Source organism: Melanerpes formicivorus, unplaced genomic scaffold, assembly GCF_026170545.1.
Source record: "Melanerpes formicivorus ecotype bairdi unplaced genomic scaffold, bMelFor1.0.p_v2 SCAF_49, whole genome shotgun sequence".
NCBI lineage: Eukaryota > Metazoa > Chordata > Aves > Piciformes > Picidae > Melanerpes > Melanerpes formicivorus.
The window spans coordinates 4337708-4363421 of record NW_027142401.1 but is presented as its reverse complement, the minus strand read 5'-3'; the positions used below and the strand labels follow the sequence as shown (position 1 = coordinate 4363421).

The window sequence follows — 25714 nt, the reverse complement described above, 5'->3', positions numbered from 1 at the left end:
GAGTCATCATCACACTTCTCTATGATAATCCAACATGGACTGTATTTGAGCAGAATTATCTGTTCCAGGTTGGCTCATGACTCTAATCCTTGACTAAGTAAGAGAGATCAGCTACTGCACCAACCTCTCTTCATGTGCTCCTCAACAGAAACTGCATTTCATGGGATCTCTTTCAATCTCTTCATCTTTGAAGTTATTGATTCTTGCTTTTACTCACCAACTGGACAGAGAGTTATTCCATATAAGCAATTCAAATACAATGAATGCAGACTTAGCAAATGGTAGCTTAGTAATAGGCAGTTTAATAGTTCTCAGCCTTCAATTTGACTGTGTAAAGAGTATCTTACCAATTCAGATCCAGGTTTCAAGCAGGCTGACGCAGGATATTCAAATCTCCTGAAAAAAACAATAGCAAATTCACCCATCATTCATCCAGAACCATTCATCAGTCATCACTCATTCTAAATATTGATTAGCAATGAGAAATTCAGCATATTTTAGTGTAATAAAATTACAGTAGTGTCAGTTCTCTGTATCCAGTGCAGTGCAACTGTAAGAAAGAAAGAAACTGCAGTGCCAATCCTCTCAGATTTTAAACGGGTTTCAGGGACACTATTAGGAAATGAGTAGTGGTTTCACAACATCATTTTATCATTTTGTAATCAGGTTAGAGGCCAATCATACACAGCCATTGCTGCAAAGGAGATGAAGTCAGAGATCCTCCCCACTAGTATAAGGTTATCAGCTTAAACATCTTTAATAGCCTCATCTGAAGGGAAAAAATGGGATTAGATTAAAATAAACTTTAAAGGAGCATATATCTCTTAATTTCTGGAGCTGCATGGGAATTACACATTCAATACTGTTAAAAGCAGTGAGAATTGCGTGCCTAAACCCTGCTAAACTGTAAAAAAATATGAAGAAGAGAACTCTGATGATATAAGAAACATCTCAGCGCTCCCCAAGGGCTTGGTTGAGGGATGGGTGCTGCTGTATTGAGTGACATTTAACCTTAACAATAGGCAAAGCATATTCTGGCCATGATTTCCTGCCCTCTATGACCCAAAGACTGTGCCTGCATTTGCCACAGTGGAATGCCTGGGTTAAGGCTATTAAGAAACTACCAAAAAGGTGACTATACCAAAAGTTAACTGATCACAGGGGTTGATTCTTTACCTTTATTTGTGGCTCACGAAGGCAACAAGTATTGACTGTGTCAGGCAGCTGCAGAATAAGGAACTCCTATCCTTGTGATTAGAGAACTGCTTTTAAAGCATGTTGAAATACAGCTGAGCTAGAATGAAAGAATAATGAAAGGTGTTATGAAAAATCTTCTTTTGTTTCTTTTTTTTGGGGGGGGGGGGGGACTGAAGTATGTTATTTATAAGTGAGTATGTTATTGAAAACTGAGCCTCGTGCTGTTTACAGCCAGCAAAAGACAATAGACCGAAAGTTACAGTTACCCACAGCTGGAGTGGATTGATAAAACCAGCACATTGTCTTTGCTCACGTAGTTTAAAGTATGAATAAAGATATTACGGTCAAAAGAGTAAACTGGCTGTGCAAGGTGGTGGTGAAAGGGCAAAAGGTGAAAAGAGAAAACAAGCTATGTTGGTAAGTCATAAAGTGCATAATTGGACAAATAAGGTGTTTTTGCTGGGTGCTGTAAGCTTTAAAGAAGCATTGAAATGAGGGATTTTCAACACAGTGTTTGGAAAGCAAAGGGCTGCTTCTATGCCCCCCAAACCTGCTCAAGTGCATTAAAATGAGTCCCTGCTCACGTAGATCTTACACTTCTTTTTCACATGCTCCAGTCATCTGAGGAGAAGGTAGAGACTATTGGTATCATGTCAGTTGGCTGAACAGCTCACGAGCAGTCTATCATCTACGCAAGTAAGTGCATTCTTCACATTTATCTTTTCAACCATATGTTTGTCAGAAAAATTAAGAGAATGCAGCATGCCATTTCAAAGTCCAAGGAAGTCATTTAGGCATAAATCTAACAGTTTTTCTTTTCTCTGACTTCAGCCAAACCCTGAAAGAACAGAGTGGACTTTGGGGGGGAAATAAATAAACAACAACAAATTATCAACCAAGCAAAGCAGCTAAATGCACTCTACACAAAAAATCCCAACTGTAAGGTAATACAGGTAAAACTGAGGCAAATTGCTGCTATTGCTTGCTTTTAAGTATATCATTTGGCTAAACATTTGTTATTCCAATATAAAGTTAGGTGTGAATTTAAAGTGGCAATGCATGCCCTAGTAAAAGCATTCCCTACTTGTTCCAGAATAATAGTAGTCACATGTGGAATTACTTGGTAATGGATATAGCTGAATAGATATTTTGGATTATGTTAAGAGATCTGTTGGGATATCTTTGTGGAAAGCATTTCTTGGTGGTTTACAGACAGGGAGCAATAGGATAGAACAAGGAAAGAAAGCTGTGTGGTAAAGCAGTGGGAAAGTGAAAAGAAATAAAAAGATTTGCAAATTGTGGGAAGCTTTGAAGGAGGAGCTGGGGGGGGGGGGGGGGGAGGGGGTTGCCCTGAGCCTGGGCTGACACTGTCTCTGGGAAATGGTTCTACCCTTGTAAAGCAGAAAGACCAAATGTTTTATGATTTTATGTTCCCAATGCAACTATTTTCAAAGTTCTGTGAGTGAGAACAGCAACCCCTCTGGCTAGGGAACTCTATTTAGTATGGGTGTTAGTGTGTGTCATCTCTTTTAAAAATAAAGCAGCCTCCTTTTTTTTGCTGCATCGTGGCAAAATCCACATCCACAACCCCACTGAAAGTAATCCCATTCTTATTTCGTGGATCAAGACTGTACTTTCAGTGGTATGTTAAAAAAATTATTATATATATATATATAGCAAAAATTAATGAGAATATTCCCATGGAAGGAAAGCAACATTTTTCTGATTTCTCAAAATTCATTTGCATTGAATTCTCCACTTGGTAGCTGGTGTCATAAAAAAATTGTCCTAGTTCCTGCTGAACTTACTGGGAGCAGAATCAGAGCCTGGATTTATGCATTTCAAAGAACAGAGCTGGATTCAGAGGTGAAAACTAAATGAACTGCTCCCCTCCCTCCTAAGAACATGAAAACGTAGTGCAGCCCTATTACTCACTGAGGATCTGTTCACTGGAAAATCACCGAGGGAATAATGAAGGGGGAAGAGCAAAAGGAGGAGGAAGAGGTGAGAAGAAAAGAGAAAGAGGGCAAGAGAGAGCAAAAAGGAAAAGGGAATTTGCTTTTGATGTCACAGTTCTATCAGCTCATGCATTTTTCATGGGTACCAAGTAGTGCTAAAATAACGCTGTGCTGACAATCTGAGCACGGAAAATATCAGCCAGGTTCCCAAACGTCACCATACTGGCTTAAAAATAATGAGATTTACAGAAATGCACAACTCAAGGCTTTTCTTTCTCTGCTAATTTGTAAGCCTTTTGGAGTCACATATTTAAGATTTTCTCTCAATTTCTTTTAAGGAGACCTGAGATTCTAATTTAATCCCACCTGCTGAAGATCTAGACCTTAAAACAAAATCTCACTGTAATCATAACTGGCAACACCAAACGTGATAACCATGACATACTGCACACTTTTGATGCAAAAGGAACTAAAAATTACCAGATGTCAGATACAAGTGCATTAACTCAAGTTGCATTTGTTCCCTTTGCTGGAAAGTAATTAAAAAATGAAAGTGAAGCCAGCTGGCAAATGAAAATAAACTGGTCAGACTCAGGAGGTAACCGGCTTCCTATTTTGTAAACGTAGCTAGAAGAAGCAAGCATTAACGTTTCTCGGTGTTTTTGATTAAAACCTGATCGCCTTTTAAACGCAGTACTTCGTGGACTGGATGCAAACATTCTTGTAGGTTTTAGTCACATAAGAAAACAACCTGTGTACAGGTGCAGGAAACAGCAGGGACCTTATTTGCAGGAACAGCATTTTAAACGGTAAACTATTTACATATCAGCCTTCAGATATTATTCACTTCAGTACTTCCGTGGAGTTCCTACAAATATTCTGATATTCTGTGTATTTTTCATGTAAGTGCTGGACTTTGTGACGAGAAATTATAATGGGAATTAACTTTCTGTGTTTTTTAGGTTTTCAAGCTGGCTAGCAAGTCTTAGGAACACGGTTAAATTAACACCCCAGTTTTAATTACCAATGGCACTTAAACTGCATTAGTGTCAAAAACAAATAGAAGCGGTGGAAATTTAATACACTAGTAAAAACATCTAATGACACTTTCGGTGTTCTGTGGAAAAAAAAAAAAAGAGAGGCAACGTTCAGGAACCTAAGAACAATTCTTATGTTATCTGCTAATCTAATTTTCAGCAAAATATATCCGTATGCGCGTTAATAGCAGGGTACTCCTTGGCTTTTGGGGCTGTAACTGAGAGAGAAACGTCTCCAGAATGGCACTGTCAGACGCCGCAATCGCTGTGGGTCAACCGAAGGGAACAGCCGTGCAGGAGGCGCGCCTGCTGGCAGGGCAGGTACCGAGGACAGTGGATCGCTCCGGGATTCAGCGCCTGGCCGCGTCCCAGCTGCTCGGCGGCTCCTCGGTGCCGGTCTCGAAAACACTGGTAATGCGCGGTGGCAGGAGGCGCGGGCGGACAGCGCCGCACGCCGCGGGTTCGGCCGCCCCGCCGTGCCGTTGCCACCCGCAGCCCGGCCGGCAGCCCCGCGCGGAAAGAGCCACCTTCCCCCCACGATCAGCCGGCCTGGGCCCACCCCTCGCACCAGAGATCTCCGGCTGATAATTCAAACATGGAGGATGCGCCCTCTCAGCCATTAATTAATAATGTAGCTCGCTGTCTTCCTGTGTGACACACGCTGGAAGGCACTGAACGGCCAATAAAGATGTAGGGGAGAGCAGGGGAAGGCTCCTCCCCGCAGCTCTTCCTGATTGAGGGCTTGAAGAAGTAGATCAAAAACTTCCCAGGAGCCGGGGGGGCAGAGGAAAAGGGAGAAACGCGGCGAGGGGGACCGCGCTTCGCACCGGCCGAGCAGCAAGGGCAGCCTGCGGTCGCGCCAGGTGGGCAGGAGCCCCTCGGAGCCTCCTGCTGCGGAGGGCCGGAGGGCGGGCAGCCCCCCATGCCACAGCCGCGCTGTCCCGCAGCGGAGGAGCCCGGCGGTGGCTGGGTCGGGGCAGGGCGAGACGCGGGGCGGGAAAGGCGAGGACCCCCGCTAGGCAGCGTCCCAGCAGGAAGGGGAGGAGGGCGATAAGTGGTCTGTGTTGCCCCTCGAGGGTGTTTGCTTTGCGGGGAGGAGGAGGAGGAGAGGGGGAGGCGGCGGCGGTGGAGGAGTGGAAGTTGGTGTCCGGCCCTGCGTGTGTGGGTCAGAGGCGGAGGAAGGGGGTGACCTGGGGGCAAGGGAGTCGGAGCAGACAAAGCGCGGCGGCAGCGGCGGGGGTATCCCCAAGCCGAGCACGTTGCGCGGCTGGGGCGGGGGGCGCCGCCTCCGCCCGCTGCTCGGCGTCATGGCCCCATTGTGAGGTAGAGGGAGGCGGAGGCGGGAGGAAGGATCCGCCGCTCGCTCCGCGCGCAGTCCCAGGCAGGCAGTGGCGTGTCGGCACACAAAAGGCCGCCGTGCCGCCGCCGGCGCTTTCTCCCGCTCCTTCTCCGGCTCCCCCGGGGGGAGGGACACGCCAGGCCTCTCCCTCCTCCCCGGGCCGGGGGGCGCCGCTGCCCGCACTCACTCTCTTCCTCCGTGTTTGGTGTGGGGTTTTTTTTTGTTTGTTTGTTTTGAGGGGGGTTGTGTATTGTTGCGTTGTTTGGTTGTTTTGTGGGTTTGGGGTTTTTTTCCCTTGGTTTTGTTTTGTTATTTTTCCTTCCTCCTCGAAGCGGGTCCCGGGGCAGGAAGAGTACGCGGAGCGGGGCGATGCCGCTGCTGCACCGAAAGCCCTTCGTGAGGCAGAAGCCCCCAGCTGACCTTCGGCCGGACGAGCGCGTTTTCTACTGCAAGGTCACTAACGAGATCTTCAGGGACTACGAGTAAGAGACAACCCCCGTGTCTATGTTCGTGTCCCTGTCCGTTCTGCCCACCCCCTAGCCCTCCGGCGCCGGTGGATAGGGAGCGGTTTAACCCCCCAACGGCTGACACCTGGACGGGCGGGGAGGGGATTCCCCGGCAGCGCCACGGGGAGCCCTGCCGAGGCGGGGGGGGTTGAGGGGGTAGCGTGGTTGGCGTCGAGCCTGTGCCCTTCCGAGAGGGGTGAGGGGAGAGGGCGGATCTCTTGCCTGGGGCAGGGATTCCCCCTGCCCCTTCTCGGCGGGGCTATCCCGCAGCCCCCTCCCCTCGCGGGGAAGGAGGAGAGCCAGGTCCTTCCTCGCCGCCCCTATCGCCCTGTGCTTCTGAGCTGTCGCCCTTGCCCCTGTCATGCTGTCCCCCTGCCCCCGCCGGGGAAGTGAAAGTTGTGCGTGTGGGAGGCGGCGGGCGGTAACGAGTGCCTGCCGGGCCCAGGCATTCCCCCTCCCCTCTGCGCTCGCCGACAGCCGCATGTCTACGGCGGCGCTAGGCCGCCCCGCGGAGAGGACCGCGCCGGGCCTGGGTTCAGCCGGCGCCGCGGGGCTGCCCGCCCGGCTACCCGCTGCCGGCCGCCCTGTTCTAGCGGCAGTGTTGGGGGCGCAGCCCGCGGAGCCCGCGAGGTTCGGCTCCCCGGCCGGTTCCCGCCGCCGTTAACCCCTTGTTGCCGGCCTTCCGCGGGTCGGGGTGTCGGGGCTGCTGCGCCGCCCAGGGCCGCGCTCGCCCCGCCTCCGCGGGGAGCCGCCGGTTGACCTGGTTGGAAATGGCTGGCGGGCCCGACGGCCCGGTCGGGGCTTGTGGGGAGAGCGCGGCCCTGGCGCGGGGGTCGCTGCACCTGTCCGGCGGGGCGCGGGTCCCGCAGGCGGACTGGTCGTTCCCCGGGCGGGCGGCACCGCCAGACTTTAAACGCAGCCTGAAACCGAGCGGGTACGCCAGTCCCCCGCTCTTTCTGAGGACGTTTTCCTGCCTCTGTGCGTCCTTTCTTCCCCCCACCCCCCCCTTCCCTTCTCCGTATATAAAAAGACCAATGGCAATTGTGAAATTGTCGTTAACCGTTGAGGGCGTATTGCACGGGTAGTCCCGAACTTGCTGCCGCTTACTTTATCGCTTGTAAGAACAATAGACACAAAGTATTTAGCGAGACGTTTTTCAAAAGCTGATAAGTGTGTGTCTGATCCAGCACCGTTCCCGCCTACAAAAAAAACCCCACAACCCACCAACCTTCACCCACCACCCCCTCTCCGGTTTTTTTTTCACCCTTTTCTCAAAGAAGTGCAGACTAATGAGATTAAATCTGAAATACTTTTCATCTGCAGCATATGAAATTAGCGCACGCCTAAATCTTTTTCGTGCTTAGACTTTGTTTTTCCTTACTCAAATACACTTCACCTAATAACATTTTGAAGAAGTTGGATTAGGTAATTTTGAAGGGTAGTGCCTTACTCTTTTCCCTGACTATGTACTCAGCTGGGGACGGTGAGAGTGACCGTCGGGGACGTTGATTATTTTGTTGCAAGGAGCATTTTTGTTGTAGGGCGTATGAGAGCCTAACAAGCAAGAGCTGACACCTTCCTTTTTCTCTTGGAATTAAGTTCCCCCTCCCCCAGCTACCAATATTTTAAAAGTTGCTTTTCAGGTTACAATTATTATTATCACGTAATTACATGACTCTCATGTATTTGTTGACACCGCACTGAAATACGTTTCAGGTATGTGTCTAGCTTTGCTAATATTTCACCGTGGAAAGTATCCTTCTAAAACATCTTTCAGAGGGTTTGGTGAATGTTTTGAGTACTCTGACAGGCTTATTTACACTGAAAGGATGTTGTCCCTAGCCAAAAGTATGAAAGACCAAATTCCATATTTAACCAAAGTTCACGATTTAAGGGCTAAATTTAGAGTTGTGTTCACACAGACGATCTCTAGAAATGTCAGTGGGTGGTTAGCTCAGAGGTCAGCACTTAGAATATGATGGTTGGGATAGCTCTGCAGGCAACTGCTATTGCTTGATTTTTGTGCATGTGGGGTGGGGATTTGGGTATGGTGTGTTGGTTTGTGGTTTTGTTGTTGGTGTTTGTTGTTTAAATTATTTTCTGGCTGTTTGGGTTTTTTTTTCCTCTTTTTTTGTGACTTTGGGTAAAACTGGTGCTTTGGATTGAAAACTTTCCCCTTATTTTATATATCAAACTGTTTCTGGCGGACAAGTAAGTTTATATTAATATTGGTTATTTGTGACATGATCTACCAGAGGGCATTTTTCAGCAAGTTTTAAAGGTGCTTATCCTTGCCTTTGCTGTTTGCAAAGTGATGCTTCATATAGCTAATACCTTCTGAAAACAACACTTCCCATTCCTTTGCCTAAGCAAGGGCAAATGGATTAATAGGGAGAAGGATGTTTTACTTTAAAACTGTATTAGTTTGGGTTCTTTTTGAAAGCAAACCTTTGCCTAAGTCAGGCTTCACTGAATCTTGCAGTAGCAACTTCAATTTTTTTGAGGGGAGAGAATTTAGAGAGTCTGACTAGATCAAGTTGGCTGTATAGCTACATATGGTAACCTGAATTCACCCTCTTGCTCAACTATATGAATGCTTTTAATACTACAAACTGTTAAGACATGTTTTCTTGTTTGGTGGTGTTTTTTTTATAGAGCACAAAGTTAGTGTTGAAAAGCTTCTTTCATGCCCATGGCAGCCTTAGTAGGGATGAGTACAAACCATACATTAGTGTTACTCGTCTCTATATAAGAAGAATCGTTATGCTAATGTGAGTAGAATTTGGCAAGATTAGTATTTTGTAAAGTGACTTTCCTGTTAAGAATGTATTTCCTTCTTAATCTGAAACACCATTGCATAATTTTGTAACCCTTTAGAAGGAGGTGCAGTGTTGTGGCAGTGTTCAGTTGCATTTATCAGGAGTAACAGGAGCTGGGGGAGCTGATGTTCTTCGGGCTTGGTTGTACTCCTGGTTAGAGGAGCAGGCCAACAAAAAGGTCTCTGGAGCCATAGTAGTAGCTGGAAAATCAAGTATGAGGGTGCATGGGATGCGTGAGAAGCACATTAAACAAGTGGGATGTTATCACCAGTCTTTGACACTGTGGAAGTTAATACCTGATATAGATGTGCTGCAGTGAAAGCTACTAGTAAAATATGAGAAGTCTTGCTTGTGGAGAGCCTGAAAAAGAAACTTGTGAGTGGCGTAGATACAGTGGTGGCAACGTTCCACATTCTCAAGCACAGGATGAGCAGCTTTGCATCTTCAAAACCTACTCACACTTCCTTATATATTTGACTGTGGAATTCTTTGTTGCAGTCACAAAGATCTGCTCAAAAGGCTTTTTGATTTAGGTGGGGTTTTTCCTGTTTTGTTGAAGAGAAACTCATAACTCAAAATACATTCCTCAGTGCATCATTAACTTGTAAATATTAAGGGATAAGTGTCTCTTGCTTGCTTTTGTTTGTTTCTTTCTTTTGTGCCTTGTTTTGTAATGTGTATCATTAACCACTTCTGGAGACAAGGCAGAATACAGGAATGCTTTTGTGATCTAGAATGGCAGCGTTGGTCTTCCACGATTCCCCCCCTAAAACCAGACTAAATAGATTATATATTAGAACTCATAGGGGCTTCAGAATTGAAACTAGCAATTATTACAAGTTAGCCATTCCATAGATTATTTTTTCCCCTCCTTTTTCATCAGTTTTCACTTAGTGAGACTGTCACTTTTTACATTCTCTGATAAATAATTATTCTGTTTAAAAAAAAGACATACACACCCTGCCTTTTCTTAAGCAAATGCTAAGAATATGAATGAGAGTAAATGGGTTGAAACAAGCATTGTTCTTGAAACACACTTAAAATACAGTGGACCTTGGACTTAATGGAAATGCTTTGTTAATTTAAGTAAAAGACATCTGTCATTTCTAGGTTGGATTTTTATATCCATTGCAAATAGTCAGCACAGAGATTGCAAGCTATTTCTGGCTTTGTTAATGAGATTCCTCCTATCAAATACCTACTAACTAGCACTGTTAAACTACTTCTCAATGGTTTGCTAATAGTTTTGTCATTTGCCTTACCTTGCATGGAAAACTAATGATATAATGTAAATGAAGAAACAAACAAAAACCAACATCCAGCTGAGAAGTCAACTTAAGGACAACATTTTCAGTCCCTGCTCCTTCAGTAGTTGAGCTGATGTGGACATCTTCACTGGGGCACTCTAGTCCTGTGTGACTTCTCACAGGCAGATGGTACTGTGCAAGTGAGCTTTGTGGATGTGTGTTGTGTGAACTTTCTTTTCCATGTGGTCAAGTTACAGAGATTTTGAACAAGTAGGCAAACCCCAAAGACCAGAATACCCTAGATAAAGATGTGACAAAGTAGCTGATGGACTTGCTGCTGTGAATTTAAGTTGAATGTAGAATATGCTCAAGTGTGTTATAACATTTTTAAGTAGAAAGGATGGATATCACTGCTGGTGCTGACATTTTCTTGCTTTGGTAGCTGTTGTCTGCTCTTTTAAAGTCTTTTTGTGATAACTGATGTGCACCAGAGAGAGAGAGAGCATTACAAATAAGATCTGCTGCTATAGTATTGGGATTTTGTTTTCTCCTGTCTCTTAAGCCAAATTAGTGAGATCGTTTAAACGTTGCAATAAAACTGTGAACAGACTAAGCCACAGATGGCTTTGGTATCTGTAGGTTAATCACTGGCAAAAGACAAATAATGCTTTCAAAATAATGTAATTTTTTTTTTCACACAAACTTTTCTGGGTAATTTCACTGGGGGAAAAGCCACACAAAGCAAGAGGAAATGAGGGAGAATGAAACTAGATACAAAAACTACTCCTTTATGCAAATGGAAACAAGTATGTTTCAGTTAAAGTAATCTTAGAATTTTGCACTTGTAATAATCATGGATTAAAAAATGTCTAGAGAGAGGTTTGTTGATTGGTTTTTTGTTTTTTTTTTAGTTGGTGGTGTTTTGTTTTTTCCCTATAAGTTCAATGCTGTTGCTTTAAATAGCACAACTGCCCGATGTCCCCTCACAAAGAATAACAGCAGCTCTTAAAGGGACGCTGTCACCTACAACCTCACAACCTCTGTGACTTCCTCCCTCTCTGCTCTGTCTCTCTCTCCTCCCTCCCCCTTTCTTCAGTAAATTCTACAAATGATATTCTAGTGCATTTTTCATAAGTTTTCCCAGCTACAGATAATTATCAAGAACCCCTCTGGTGAAACACAAGAATATGTGTAGAGACACACAACTGCATGAAGCATTGAGTACTGAAAATGGTGAATCTAAAGCAGAATTACTGAAGTGTGGGGCAGAAAGAGACCTGAAGAGATCGTTTGATATATTCCATAACAAACCCAAACCCTCAAATTTTTGTCTAACCTGTTCTTTAAAATGTTTAAGTAACTGTTGTGTACCTTAAAGATACTGATTGGCCATGGTTGACAGCAAAAAAAGACTATTCTGTCCTGTGCACAATGGATGACTGGCAGCCATCCGCTCTTCACATACTGAAGAATAATTTATCTCATTCTTTCTCCTTTGTTATTTTTTTTAGTCTGAGTAAGCAAACCCAAGTTTTTCCCTGTTACTTACAAGTGTTAGACTCCTGTGCTGTCAAATATATTCACTAGATGCAGATGATACAGAAATCTGAACTTTTGTAGCTATTAAATATTACCCATATAATGTATCTCTTCCTTTTCTGTTCCCCTTTTCATGGCTGATGTTCCTAAAGCATCTTTCTCTCACTCCTGTGCTTGTACAGAAAGGATTATCTGAGCCAGGACCCTCCATTGTCCTCAATCTGGAATTTCCATTTTCATTTACAAAATGTTATGGTTCATCTGTCCATCTGCAGTGAACATCATCTGCATTTGAACTGATGCACGTTCGACAACTTCAGTTTGCAGGGAGGCCGCAAGAAACAAATCAAAAGTGTAAACTCTGCAGTTCTCTAAGCCCCTTAGTAGAAATTATGTGAACAGTTCTCTCTTTTTAAAAAAGGGAACACTGCACAGTGTAATTTTCCTTTTTTTTGAAAGGAATGAAACTTCAGTGTAGGTGTCTTGTATAGCATGCAGCATTTGGGAAGTGCTGTGTGTCTGCCTTGAAATAGCTGTGGGGAACTAATACAAGGCAAACAAAAGTCAATTTGTCGTGTCCCGCATTGCACAGTTGCCAATACTAGTCTGTCAAGATTTTTAAAGGAAGGCAAATAAAAATCACTGAACTGGCCTATATTGACAGATTGCTCTGCTGTCTGATCACTGATCCACAGTTTATTTTAACATGGTTTTGTGAATAGCTGCATCATTTACTTCATTTAGGAAGTGTTTTAACAAACCACTGTTTCTGATACCTGTCAAAAAATGGTCAGGTATTGACTAATGAAAGCTTTCTTGATTGCAATGTAATAGCTGGTAAACAAGTAATACAACAATGTAACTTCAGCATTAATTGCAGTGCAGGGAGGGAAGAGAATTAGTATTTGCTAATGGAACAAGGAGGGAGAGGAATCTGTAGGAAAAAAATAATGTAATGCTTTGTCTAAGACCAATGCAAATAGTGAAGGAATAAAGTATTTAGAGAAGTACTTGACACTAATTTTTTTACCTCCTCCTTCTTTTAATTTGTGAGCTAGGGCACTCAAAATCTGAAACTTACTCAAGTTGCAACATGTTTCTGTGACTGTAAGGTTATTTTACATTTTTACAGTTTTAGACCCTCATCTTATGGAATTGTGGGGGATGCAATGAGAATATGACACCTATTAAACCCAGTGGTGATTATTCTTATGCCTAAGGCTTCTTAAATGTGACTATTTGCAGCGCTTCTAGGTCTTGATGCTGTTACTGTAGTCTGTAGTGAAAGGAGACTTTGGCTTTACAATAGCAATTTACCATGATTTGGTTGTAGCCTTGATTGTCTACAACCTGTACAGGAGTAGAGCTGCCTGTAAAAGAAATTTGTTGCTGTGTTGAGTGAGCAAATTAAAACTGTTCATCAGCTGTTTCCCTTCTCTCCCCCCGACCCTCTGTCTTTACAGTGATTTTTTTGAACGCACTATTCTGTGCAACAGCCTTGTATGGAGCTGTGCTGTCACGGGTAAACCAGGACTCACATATCAGGAAGCACTGGAATCAGAGAAGAAAGCCAGACACAATCTTCAAAGTTTTCCAGAGGCACTCATCATTCCAGTTCTCTACTTGGCCACCCTTACTCACCGCTCCCGACTTCATGAGATCTGTGATGAAATCTTTGCCTATGTCAAGGATCGGTATTTTGTTGGTGAAACAGTGGAAGTAGTTAGAAACAATGGTGCAAGGTAAGTGCATTTTAAAATAAACACATACTTCTAAGTGTGTTTGATATGGGTGGCATTTGTGTGTGTTTCTTTTAAACCAAAAATCAGGATAATAAACTCCATCGAATGCCTGAAGTGAGGTGTGATGCTTAACTTAGTGATACTGTTACTGTTCCTCCCTGCTTTAATTGAGAGTAGGATTGTATTGCTGGGCTTGGTATCTCTTTCCTTAGCTTAGAAGCAGCTGTGGAAGCAGGACAGCTCTCCCAGGTCTTGACACTGCAGTGTTTTGGTCCCCGTGGTGGTTTTGCAAAACAATGTCAGTCCCCTGCTGTGAGAAAGGTGTTTTGGTTTTGCTTGTGTAGTTGGTTTTTTGTTTATTTGTTTTGGTTTGTTTGTTTGCTTGGGTTTTTTGGTGTGTGGAGTTGGTTTTTGTCCCCCCCCCCCTTTTTTTTAATGAGAAACTAGAGGAAGCTGTGAATTAAAAATCATATGAAAATTGTGATGAAGTCATCCAGAGTCTTAATTCATCACGTGGTATTTTGTGCACTCAGAATGGTGAGCTGTTGAAAGCTTGAAGCATGGATTTTTGCTTTTTAGGTAGCGGTGAAAATTGTGACTACATTCTCTGAGAAGCTGAGAGTTAATAAAATGTTTGTGCATCTGGGATTTAGCATGCTGGGGGGTTTGCCCACTTGAGTTAGCATTATGTTTGCTCTTACACTGATGTATGTACTGCAGGCCTTTTTTATCGTTATCATAGACTGATTAAAAACACAGAAGAATTTTGAGCTTCAGATGCTTACTTTCTCATACCATTGGTAGACACACACTGTAGTATAAGTAAGTTGTTTTACAACACACAGCTAGCTTGAGTCTTTGTTTAAAGCAGCTTCTGGGACAGGACTAGGAAAGGTCCATGTTTTGTCTGAATGAGTGTGCACTTCCACCTTACTGAGGTTTAAAGAGACTTAAAACATGCTTAGCTTCAAAATGCTGTCAGAGTGTGAGCTAAAGCTTTTGTGGGTTCAACTGATGCTGGGTGGTTGTTGTTGTATGTTTCTGGGGTTGTTTTGTTTTGCTTTTTTTCCAGGAGAAAAGTGCCAGTTTACACTGCAGAGTACAGAGCACAACCTGTTAGCTTCTGTGGGTAGCCTGAGGTCTCACCGTGTAATCTGGTGTATTTTGGGTAGTAGGAGTGGGCTGATTCAAACTGGTCATTGGAGAACATACTTAGGAGGCTTTTTAGTGACTGATCCAGACCTTCTTTAAGGCAAATTTTGTACAAAACCAGGAAGAAAAATCTATTGATGTGCTGCAGGAGATAAGCTGGAAGAAAATTTGGTATGGGTATGTATAGAAGGTGCTTAATGGAAAAGCCTTCCAGCCCTTCCTTGCTCTGTCATTTTCAATCAGTGAAGTCTTTGCAAAGCCAAGACAAGAACTACTTTGGAACAGTTGGCTGCTTTCTGTATGGAAAACCTATATTCAAAGATTGTTCCTATCTATCTTATCTTTATGCTTTTTTACTGACTAGTTCCAGGTTGCCACTAGTAGTGCAGTCATTTTGCTTAGACAATAAGGTTTTGGTGTTTTTGTTTGTGTGGGTTTTCTTGTTTTGTCTTGGGGGTTTTTTTTGTGTATAACTGGAAACCTGAGTATTATGAACTGTCAGTGTAGTTCAGCTGTGGGTTTTAATTTGCTCAGTGAAATGCTTTTGTTTTCAGTCTTTGACAATGCCACCAGTTTACAAACAAGTGTCACAAAGAATGCTTTAGAAGCACAAACCTTTTTTCCTCAAGAACAGCCCTCCTCTCTTTCTCTTAACTCTGCACTAAAATATTTGTGTATTAAGCTTTTCAAAGGACAGATTTGTGGGTTTTGCTTAATTTGTCTTTTAAAATTCAAAATCCTTTTCACTTTTCTTGTTAGACTTTCACAGATAATTTAACTTTGCCTGAACCAAAAGATTTCTACTTTATGATGTAAGCTGACATGATCCTGTCTCATGAAGATAGCACTTCTTTTTTTTTTGGTCAGCCTGTAGTTCAGCCTTCTTGGTTATTCAAAATTGTCTTCTGCTTTCACAGATGAAAATATTAACAAGAGATAAGCTGCATTTCTTGAAGCTTTTGGGCTGGGTTAGATATCCTTCAAAATAGTGGAGATTCAGATAAAATAGATTTCTCTCAAATTAACCCACTAGAGACTGTGTGCTTTACATCTATGCAAGTATAAATTTGTCTGGTAAAATGCAGCATGAAAAATTCACCTTAGCTGATTGTATGCCACTGATGTTCTAGACAAATACATAGCAGAGAGCTAGTTTAGACCTTTAGCAGTAAATTTGGGTTACAGTGCAAATAACATGGTAATGCAGGGGGATTTTTATGCTTAGAGATGCATAATTAAAGAATACAAAGTGGGAGGAGGTGAGCCATAGTTATTCTTCTGCTCAATTAACAGCTGACTTTGACCTATATTTTGAAGAACTACACTGGGGATTAAGTATACCAACTGATGTTACTTGTAAATAAGACAGCTGTTCAGCTGAGTGGTTTGCATGTGTTTGTCCTGGACAGCTACCTTTTTGTGCTCCTTTCTAGCAAAAAATGGTCACTCTCTGTCTGTGATGTAATACCATCCTATGAGACCCACAGAATTTGTCACATCACAAAAGCCCAGGTGTGTTGTGGTGTTAGAACTCTTCCTCTGCGTCTTCCACTACCGGGGAGACCTAATAGCAGCCTCTTCAGTACCTGAAGGGGGCCTCCACAAAGGCTGGAGAGGCACTGTTTACAAAGGCCTGTAGCAATAGGACCAGGGCCTGTGGTTTGAAATTTTACTAAATTTAGATTGGATGTTAGGAACAAGTTCTTTACCGTGGGGGTGGTGGAACACTGGAACAGGTTGCTCAGGAAGGTAGTTGAGGCCCCATCCCTGGAGATAATTGAGGTCAGGCTCAAGAAGATTCTGAGCAACCTGATCTAATGGAGGAGGATATCCCTGCTCACTGCAGGGGAGGGTTGGACTGGATGACCTTTGAGGCCCCTTCCAAATCCTCCCATTGTATGATTTTATGATTGTCATTTTTGTATGAAGTTTGTTACACATGAAATGTCAGCAGGATTGTTTATCTGAGCTCTGTGTGTCATTTAATGTGAAGCCTTCAGTGTGTGTATAACCAGGGGTTGCTCTTGGAATTAAAATACTGATATTTTATAGCTCCTAACTTTGCACATGTAGTACTGTTGTGTGATAGATTTATTTGATGCAGTTTTCTAGATTTTCAAGGAAGCAGACAGGAGGGAACCCCAGCATTAGAAAGATTATCATTTTGGCTTAATGGAAGTGTTCATCTTGAGTATATGAAGCAAGCAATGGACAGGTGATCTAGAAAGTGTAAGTGGACAAGCACATTGTGGTTGGCCGAAGAAAGTTGTGGTTTGTTTTGGGTTTTATTGAGACTGGTGGTTCTTCTATCAAACCCATGTCTTCTGGTTATTCTGCATTAAGTCCCTGCCAGGCTTTTCTGGTTTCCAGCCTTTTGTTCTGCTTAGTTTCGAATTTGGCTGCTTCTGCCGTGTTGCTGAGGCCTCATAGGAGGAACCCAAAGTTTGGGACATACTCTGTCTTCCTGTTGTTTTGGTACATCTGGTGTCTTAGCAGCCCTTACCAAGCAGAAAGCAATTGCAGAGAGGCCCTCAGTCCTCTGATGTGACTCATTCAGGCAATCTCTGAAAATGATGCATGCAATTTGGTAATTTTGTAGAAGCAACAAGGAGATAATTCTGCTTGCTCCTGAACTCTTTCAGACAATGCACTGATTTAAAATGGCCAGTTTTTGTTGTTGTTGGGCTTCTTTTTGTGTATGTCCAGCTTTTCTAGCTGAAATGGGGCTGACTTTTCCTCTAAAGTGGCAGCTGTGCTGTGCTTTAGAACACAAAGTGCTTGGATTCCCAGATGAAGAACTGTAGGAGCTGTGTAACTGTGTTCCTGCTACAGCCTTCATGAAAGAATTATTTGAAACATCAGTCAGAAATATCATCTAATTTGGAGGGAGAACTTCAGTCTCAAATTCAGTTTGTCTGACTTGTCAATGAATTGACAGCAGCTGACACTGTACTGGTACTGAGAATGTCAAATTGCTGTTTATGGAAATTAATTTATTGGAAAAAGCATGGAAATTACTCAATATTTCATTGGGAAGGGTGACATGGGAGCAATATTTCATGTTAACCTAGGTCAGTTAAGATGTAAAATAAGCACCTAATGTTTTGGCTCCCACTGTATTGAAACAGAGGAAAAATTGACCACACCACTGGAATTGCTTCCTATATTTTCTCTTCATAACTGGGAGATTGATACCCACATGATACTAATTGGCCTTTTGTTTTCCCACAAGGCATCTCATGCATTAATCTCTCCATTTGTTACTTTGTACTGACTTGTGTTATTGGTACTTAAAACTAGTGAAATTGACACTCAATATCTTGGCATTTGAAGTCAGTTACCCGAATATTGCAACTGCATGGTATGGAAGGCTTACCTGGAATACAACCTCAGTGAATGCCTCTGACCAACCAAATAAAATGTGCAGTTGTCTGATCTCACTCAGCTGTGGAACCTGATCCTTTTTTCTCTTGAGGTCAGGAGTGTGTTTTCTGTGTTACTGCTTTTACTTGCATTTAACAGAGGAGAAACTATACTTAAAACATCTGTACAAAAACTGGTTGGGATTTATCAGTGTTCTGAGGCTGGCCACTATCACCAGAAGCAGTGTCTGTCTTGCAGTAAGCATTGTGTTAATCTGTAAGCTTGCAGTCTGACTTGAGCAATAGAGAGAGCTGAGCTTTGGGTTGGACAACTCTACTAGCTCTTCAGTTCCCCCTCCCCCACCCTTAAAAATAGCTTAAGTGACATTGCCTTCCCCTTCCCACAGAGGGTGGGGAGCAGCCAGTTGTTGTCCAACAGTTAGTATGGAACTTAATAGAAAACAAAGTCAGCCACCTGCAGACTAAAATAGATTGCTTAAAGTTAGTGTATAAGAAGGAAGAAACCATGCAGAATGTGTGAGATACAAAAAAACCAGGTCTTTGTCATATAATTTGACCACTAGATGACACCACTGCAAAACAATACTCCCCTAATGCCTGTGAGTAGGCAACACCAGAATGCCTTCAGGGAATGCAGTGTTTTTAACATGAAGTGGGAGATGAAGTTCTTTGTTAGGAAGGTTGCTGCCTCTGTACATTAGGTATAGGTTAATCATCCTTTCTTTGCTCTGAACATACGGATGTTGACTGTTGCCACGCTGTAGGAAGCAGAGATAATCATGGGGCAACCTTCTCTGTAAGTGAAACTTCTTTTTTTAACTGGTGTCCCACTGCTTTAGGACTGTTCATAGTGGATTAATCGCTGCACTAGGCCAATTAAAAGATTTACATACTTTTTTCATCTCAGTCTTAACTGGGGCACAGGAAGTGTATTGCTGGTCATGACTATGCCTAGCTCATAGGGAGTTAGGATGGTAGAAGGTGACTACTACTAATAATGTCATTATTGCTAATCATTTGGCAATTGATCTTCCAACTTCTTCATTCAATCTGGCAATAAGGTATTACTTGCTCATACACTTGTATCTATATATCCATGCTGTCTTCTGAGGACTATGTTAAGCTAATTTAAGATCCCTAGGTAGTAAAAGGCTAAGTGTCTTCCATGCTTAGACTTTGGAGTACAAGTTATAATGAATTTAAACTATTTTCTAGTCCACCAACAAATTTTCCTCCTCAAAGCTGACTGGTAGCAGAGGCACTGAAATTAGTCTACAGAATCAGAATGTTACAGTGAGTTTTTTGTAGTGGTAAGGCTCAAGTGTAAGTTTGTGCATATGAAGAAAGATTCCTACATTGTTTCAAAAGGTGAATTTGAATCCCAGTAGCAAATTTACTGTGATGCTTATGAAATATCATAGGTGATGGTAGTGGAGAGCAGCTTACCTATTCACAGAGCAAGTACAATGTGCATTCTTCCGGCATTGCTATTTAAGGATCAAATCCTGGCCTGATGAAATCACATTTAAGCAATTCACTTTCCACTGCCCTGAAATTGTGAGGGATATAAACATATTTATTGACTAATATATAGACAGTTGTATTTGATTACTGGAAGCTAGGAGATGATGATATTTAGGAGAGAACCTGCGACTTCTTTCTTACGGATTATTGAACAGCTGTCACAAATATTTGGGTGCTGCTGGTCTCATTTCTGTGCGCGCTCTCTGCTTTTATAAGTATAAACTTAAAGGTATGGGGTTTAAGTTGGTTGGTTTTATGGTTTATTTATTTGTTTATTATGATGAATAGAAAGCTGGGCAGTCATAACAATTTATATACTGCAGTCCTAATTCCACGGAGACAGCTAGTGCAGCTACTGTGCATATGGGATTTGCTTGTCCTAAGCAGAAACACACTTCTTGCTCGTTTCTTTGAGCTATGCAATCTTACCTGCAACTTGACAGACAATGAAGATGCTAAAGCTTGGGAACAGCAGCACTTAACTGTGCTTCAGGAAGCCATTATGTGCATAAAACTTGTCTCCTTGTTGTGTGCATTTGTTTAGTGCGTGCATAAACCTGTACCAGTTAAAGTAAAGGATGTCACTTACTCATTCAGATCTTGTCTTGCTTTTATCTCTAATTATTTTCAAGTGCATGAAAACTGTTAGGACAAGGATATGAATTACTACACTTATCTGACATTTATTTCTTAAACTTGCTCAAAGCTGACAAAGCAATGAGGTTATAGCTTTCTGCTGCTTGCTACTATAGCTTCCTGTATTACTGACTTTTTAGGGTTTTCTACAGTCAGCTAACTTGGCATACTAAACAGTCTGGGCATTTGAAAAACACAGCTCATGTTTCCATGTCTGTTTAAAAAAGTGATTTTTCCTTCTGCTCCTGGCTTGCTGATCATTTGGGGGGGTTTTAGATTAAAAGTTGGCCTCAAAGTATGGCATTATTCCACCACCACTCCATTTGAAGCAGCCTTATACACTCAAGGGATGTTTTTTTTTGTCTGGTTATTGTAAAGCATACAGAGGTGTGTTTATAACTCACCTGGGCCTTCAAGGGATCTTGTTTCTTGACCTGAAATGAGGACACAACTGAATGACAGGCTATTACTTATATCACAGTAGTTAGCATCAGCCAGACCAAAAGCTGTGTATGGAATGCTCAGCTGATGGACAGTGAGAAGTGGTCCCCACTCACAGCTTCCTGCTCCAGCAGGTGTAAAGGCCTGTGCATCAGTTGGGAAGAACTTCTCTGAGTTAAGTGCATTTGCTGATAATTGTGGAGTTAAGGTTTCTGCTGAACATCCTGTGATAGCTGGGGTTTGGCCTGTTACGTGGCGGAGTGCAGCTTATCCTTCCCTACTTTAAATGATGTTCTGCTTCAGCAGAGTTAGATGGAGCCACTTGCTTGTCCTCCAGCTTGTAACAGCTTGTATATGTGCCATTGAGTTGCTGAGCTGAATGAAGGAGAAATATGGCAAGCAAGTTACACATACCCTTTGCTCTGGGTTTTCTTGAATCACTCTTCTCTTTCACTCCTGGTGAGTTTGAAGCATGTACCATGTCTTGCCCTTCTTATGTGTTTTCCCTGGGACAGAATGTCCCTATTGACCCACAGTTCATTTTTCTAGATAGCATCTTTGAGTTAGGAAGGATAAATTACTGAAATGACTAAGCTACTCAAGAAATTATAGTGTCTTAGGGCCTTTAAATGAGGCAGGTCTTCCTGCTTTTCTCTTTGCTTTTGGCTGTGGCCTCTTGCACATGCTATGGTTCTCATCAGATCAGTGAGCTGCTTCAAATAGCTGATGGGACAAACCCCCAGGTCTTCATGTTGGTTAGTTTTAGGGGGTGTTCATTTTTCTGTTGTTGTATGTTTTGTGGTGCTTTTATTTTGTGGGTTTTTTGCTTGTTTGTTTGATTTTGTTAGGTAAGTGTATTACCTTTTACTTGTAATCAGTACTGAGTGCCAAAGGTACAATAAGCAAGCACGGCACCAAGAGTGTGGCTGGAAGGAGGAATGGCAAAGGAAGATTTCCCCTCTCCCCCTGCTTTTGTCAGTGCTGAACTGTTAAGTCATTTCTGAATCTCAGAGCAACAGCCTGAGGCTGCAGATAGAGTTTGCTTTTGTACATCTGTAACCTTCCACTTACTTACTGTTCTTCTGGGAATGACAAGGTTCAGTCCAACTTGAAAGTTTTCTGCTGTTGTGTTAAGCTGCTCCTCAAAGCACAGTCCAGAATCTTTCAACTAGAGAAAGATTGATGGAGTTGGGTTTCAAGAGGAAATAGTCCTGTGCCACAGTTTGCAGTCAGTGTCTCTTGCCCTTAGATTTCATAATAATAAAGTTAATTTAGGGAATGAAGAAGAGCACTAGAAGTGCCTCTCTTAACCCAGGGCATTGGTGGCTACTGGCCTTCACTTGACTATAGCAAGACCAAAAGGAAAAAAAGACTTCATTTGTAGTTTCTTTCTTTCATGCCAGAAGGAATAGTTGCATCACTTTCTTTAGTACCTTGCCTATCAGTAACCAATGTCATTGGATTATGCATTTGCTGAGCCAGGTAATGTGTGTTTCACTTAATTCCTTCCCCAAATATTTCTGGTAGTTATTTGACTGAAGGCATAGAGGATGGAGAATCACTTTCTGTAATACTTATTCCATTAGTCATTGTGTCCCTTTAGTAATTTAAACAAACAAAAAAGGAGGGGGGAGGGGGAACGGGGGTGAGGAGAGGAGAAGCAGCTCTATTGGGGATTTTGCTACTTACTGAATCAAGTGGTTAGGATTTCCATTTACCGGAGGAGATGTGATACCCTGTAAATTACAGGGCTGTCCGATGACAAAACAGGTAGATTAAGTGCTGGTGAGGTACTCGGTGACTAAATACTCAAGTCTTTTTGTCTGGATGGATTGATTGGTGTGTGGTGTGTTAGCCAATGCCATGAAAAGACAAAGAGACTGTATCGTTAAGTTCCTTTTTAGCTTTCGTGTGGCTGTTGTGCTGATTGCCAGTTTGGTGTGTGTGTGCTCCCTCTCGTGGACTTGGCGGAGTCAACAAACTAGAAAGTGTCAATAGTCTGAAACGTGGGTTTTGGTTAAGAGAAATTGATTTTGAAGTGGTTTGTTTTTTTTTATATTGAATTGAACTCTAGGAAATGGATTTTATATGCGAAATAAAAATAATTCTACTGAGTGGTCTCCTTTAGGAAGAGATCTATGGGTGTAAAAACACAGTACAACATGATCCATTGTGCCATGGAATCAGCTTTGTATTATTCAGTATGAAGGGGCTGCTGTGATGCTCTGAATATTGGAAAACCAGGATCCTGTAATGACAGACCTCCCTCTCTTGGATTCTGGAGTTGGGCCAAACCTTAATAAGCCTTGTTTGGACTCCATCTCACTTTGTGAACAGCCAACAGGCTCTGCCTGTATTACGTTCTTGGGGTGCTTTTGGTTCTTTACAGAGAGTCTATTTAGCTTTACACAGTTAATTAGCTTGGGCTCCACTCACCAGGAATACATGTCTTCCAGACCAGCCAGCATTGGAAATGGGACTGGCTGCATTGGAATGGCAGCGTGCCTGTGGTTAGTGAGGCCAGCAGACTCAGGCTGCCTCTGCATGCAGGCAGCTCTGGTGTCCCTGTGGGCAATTAAGCATCGGTCATGCTGTGTTCAGGAACATGTAAGGACAATAATAGTTTCTGTTTGTTTAGTCAGGATTTGTTTGTTTAAAATTATTTGTTCAATAACATAACTTTCAAAACCTGCCTGGATGTGTTCCCATGTGACCTGCTCCAGGTGATCCTGCTTTGGCCGGGGGGGGTTGGACTTGATCTCTGGAGGTCTCTTCCAACCCCTAACATTCTGTGATAACCATTGAAGCATCCCAGAGCTCTCTCCCAGTTGAGGGACAGCTACACATCCTGGCTAAATTCACAAATGAATGTGACCTAAGATATTATCACGTGTTCAACTTTCATCCCTTGACCCAACCTTTCTCCCTCCCCACCACCCAAGTGTGTGCTGATTATGGACAGTACTGTCTGATTGCAGAAAGAGGTGTCTAATAAACACTTTACCAGTATTTCCTCTTCCCCAGTATTGAGTTCTGATTTTTGTCTGTCACAGATTTGTTAGGGTTGGTTTGTTCTTTTAACTTAGATGTGATGCCACACCAATTCAAACCCTCTGCTGTACTTCTTCTCCCATTTTATTTATTTTGAGTCACAGTGTTTAGTGCCCAGAGAAAAGAACTACTATGTGTTCTTCCTCCCCACACCCTCTGAGCTTTTAGTGGTAGTATGTAACAGCATCCTTTGAGTGCTAGTTAGTTTTCCTGGAACAGGCAAGTTTTTAGGAGATTGAAGTAAAAAATATCAACCACAGGACTGCAGAAAGAGAAGTTAGTGGTTAGGCCCCAGCTCTAATAGCTACCCAGTGTGAAGTGTCAATTAATTCTCTTTTTTAATATGCAGTTAATTCTGCCTTTTATGACTAGCATTCAGGTTGGCAAAGGGATAGACTTGTTTTGTCAATTGTGTGTGTGTGCCAGATGGAACCTTAATATGTGTCAGCAGATAAATGGGCCATTATTAAGATTAGATGCATAATGATCATTTCAGCCTTGTTTATTTAGGTCATGGGCAGCAGTAGGAGATGATCTCTTATAAGTAAAAAACCTTTTGGGATGTGAAAATCTTTTGCTTTTCTTTAGGCTGCTATCAAAATAAGTGTAAAAGGTTTGGTGTGTAGTGTGTAACATGTAGTTAACTATTATTTAAATGAGAAGAGGGGCAGGGGGAAGGAAATTACAACCACAAGTAATTCTACCAGTGACTTCATGTATTGTCAGAGTAGTGCAGCTGATAGCTGTGTAAGCAGGTGAATTTGTTAATTGGATGGAACTCATGACATGAATATTTTACCCAGTATTTCAGTGCAAGGCTCTTAGGTATTTGTCTAGTGGACAATACAGTGTTCAGCCCTATGTTCTTGAAGTAAAATCTAATACAACTTCAGACACGCAGCATCCCAGAACATTAGGCTTCTTGCACTAGTGAAAGGCTGTCAGCAGTAAATGTCTGTGTTTTATTTCAGGTTGCAGTGCAAGATTTTGGAAGTCATAGCTCCAGCCCATCACAATGGAATGGCAAATGGGCACACCAGCAGCACTGACAGAGACACAATTGTCATCAGCGACAGTGACGACTCAGAAACGCACAGTAGCTCAGCACAAAATGGGTAAATGCTACTTGTACAGTGCAAAGCATTTGGACTGGGCTGGAAATGAGGCTAAAGCAGGGCCTGACTGAAACAAATTACTTTATACATTGTGAGCATTCAGCCAGCAGAAAGTGACAAGCTGAATGTTCACAGGTGCCAGTTGCGCTATGTGCAATCCACCAGAGAACTGTGCAGCAGAAGATATAAAGTGCCTGCAAAATAATCATTGCTAATCTGTTTGGAATGATGGTGTTTCTGTTGAGAGATGATGGAAGAGCCAGGTATGGCTATCACTAGTCCTCTCTGTGCTGCAGAACATGCACTACTATTGCTTGAAAAACAGTCACCATCTGTGGTTCTACAACCTGGCACTACTTAGTGTAATGTATTGCTTCACTTCCATCACAGGGCTCAGAGTTGAGATTGCCTTAGAGGACATCTCTTGCTGGAACTCCCTGAAAAGTCTTTTCAGGGACTTGGTGTGTTTGTGTCCAAAACATAAGAATGTAGAAAGCTTTCTTCATTGTGCATGTGTCCATATGTGATTTTAGGTGCAGGGTAACAGTGTGTGTCTTGTCTTAAGGCACTACTTCTAGGCTGGAGTAGCTTAATGACATGAGTAAGACAGCTTTTTGGCTATAATTGTGGTGTTTCATTTGGAGTATCCCATAACTGATCAGCAATTGAGCTTACATGTGCAGCTTGTCCTAGCAGTATAATGAGAAGAAAGATTTCTGTGCTTCACAATGACAATATTGATGGGAGAAGATGGTTTGCAGTGGGTTCTGATCTTATATCTAGCAATATACAGGCATTACAGGAACTGTCACTGACTTTGGGATGTCATGTGGATGCAGAGGTCATTCTCATTGATTGCTGCATGAAGACTTCCATGCCCTGAGATGCCTTGAGTAACTAGGGTGGAATTTCTCACTTGACTAAGAAAATAACATGGGATAAATAATTTTTTGTTTTTTAATTCTCCAGTGTCCCTTGAAGGCAGCTTCCAAGTTGCTCATGAAGAGGTCCTGGTTCTTTGAGAAGAA

At 42.6% G+C, this 25714-nt stretch overlaps 1 protein-coding gene across 2 annotated transcripts in view; it reads left to right on the top strand.

The window, feature by feature from the left end:
• Nucleotides 1-4869: 4869 nt before the first annotated feature.
• The window catches only part of BAZ1A (bromodomain adjacent to zinc finger domain 1A), a 76654-nt gene continuing 55809 nt past the window's right edge, over nucleotides 4870-25714 (top strand). For both annotated transcript variants that reach the window (XM_068160357.1, XM_068160356.1), the window contains exons 1-4: nucleotides 4870-5055; nucleotides 5864-6013; nucleotides 13106-13384; nucleotides 24543-24686. In XM_068160357.1, the coding sequence (XP_068016458.1) occupies nucleotides 5901-6013; nucleotides 13106-13384; nucleotides 24543-24686 (536 nt within the window). In that variant the 5' untranslated portion in view covers nucleotides 4870-5055; nucleotides 5864-5900. The remainder of the gene's footprint in view (nucleotides 5056-5863; nucleotides 6014-13105; nucleotides 13385-24542; nucleotides 24687-25714) is intronic.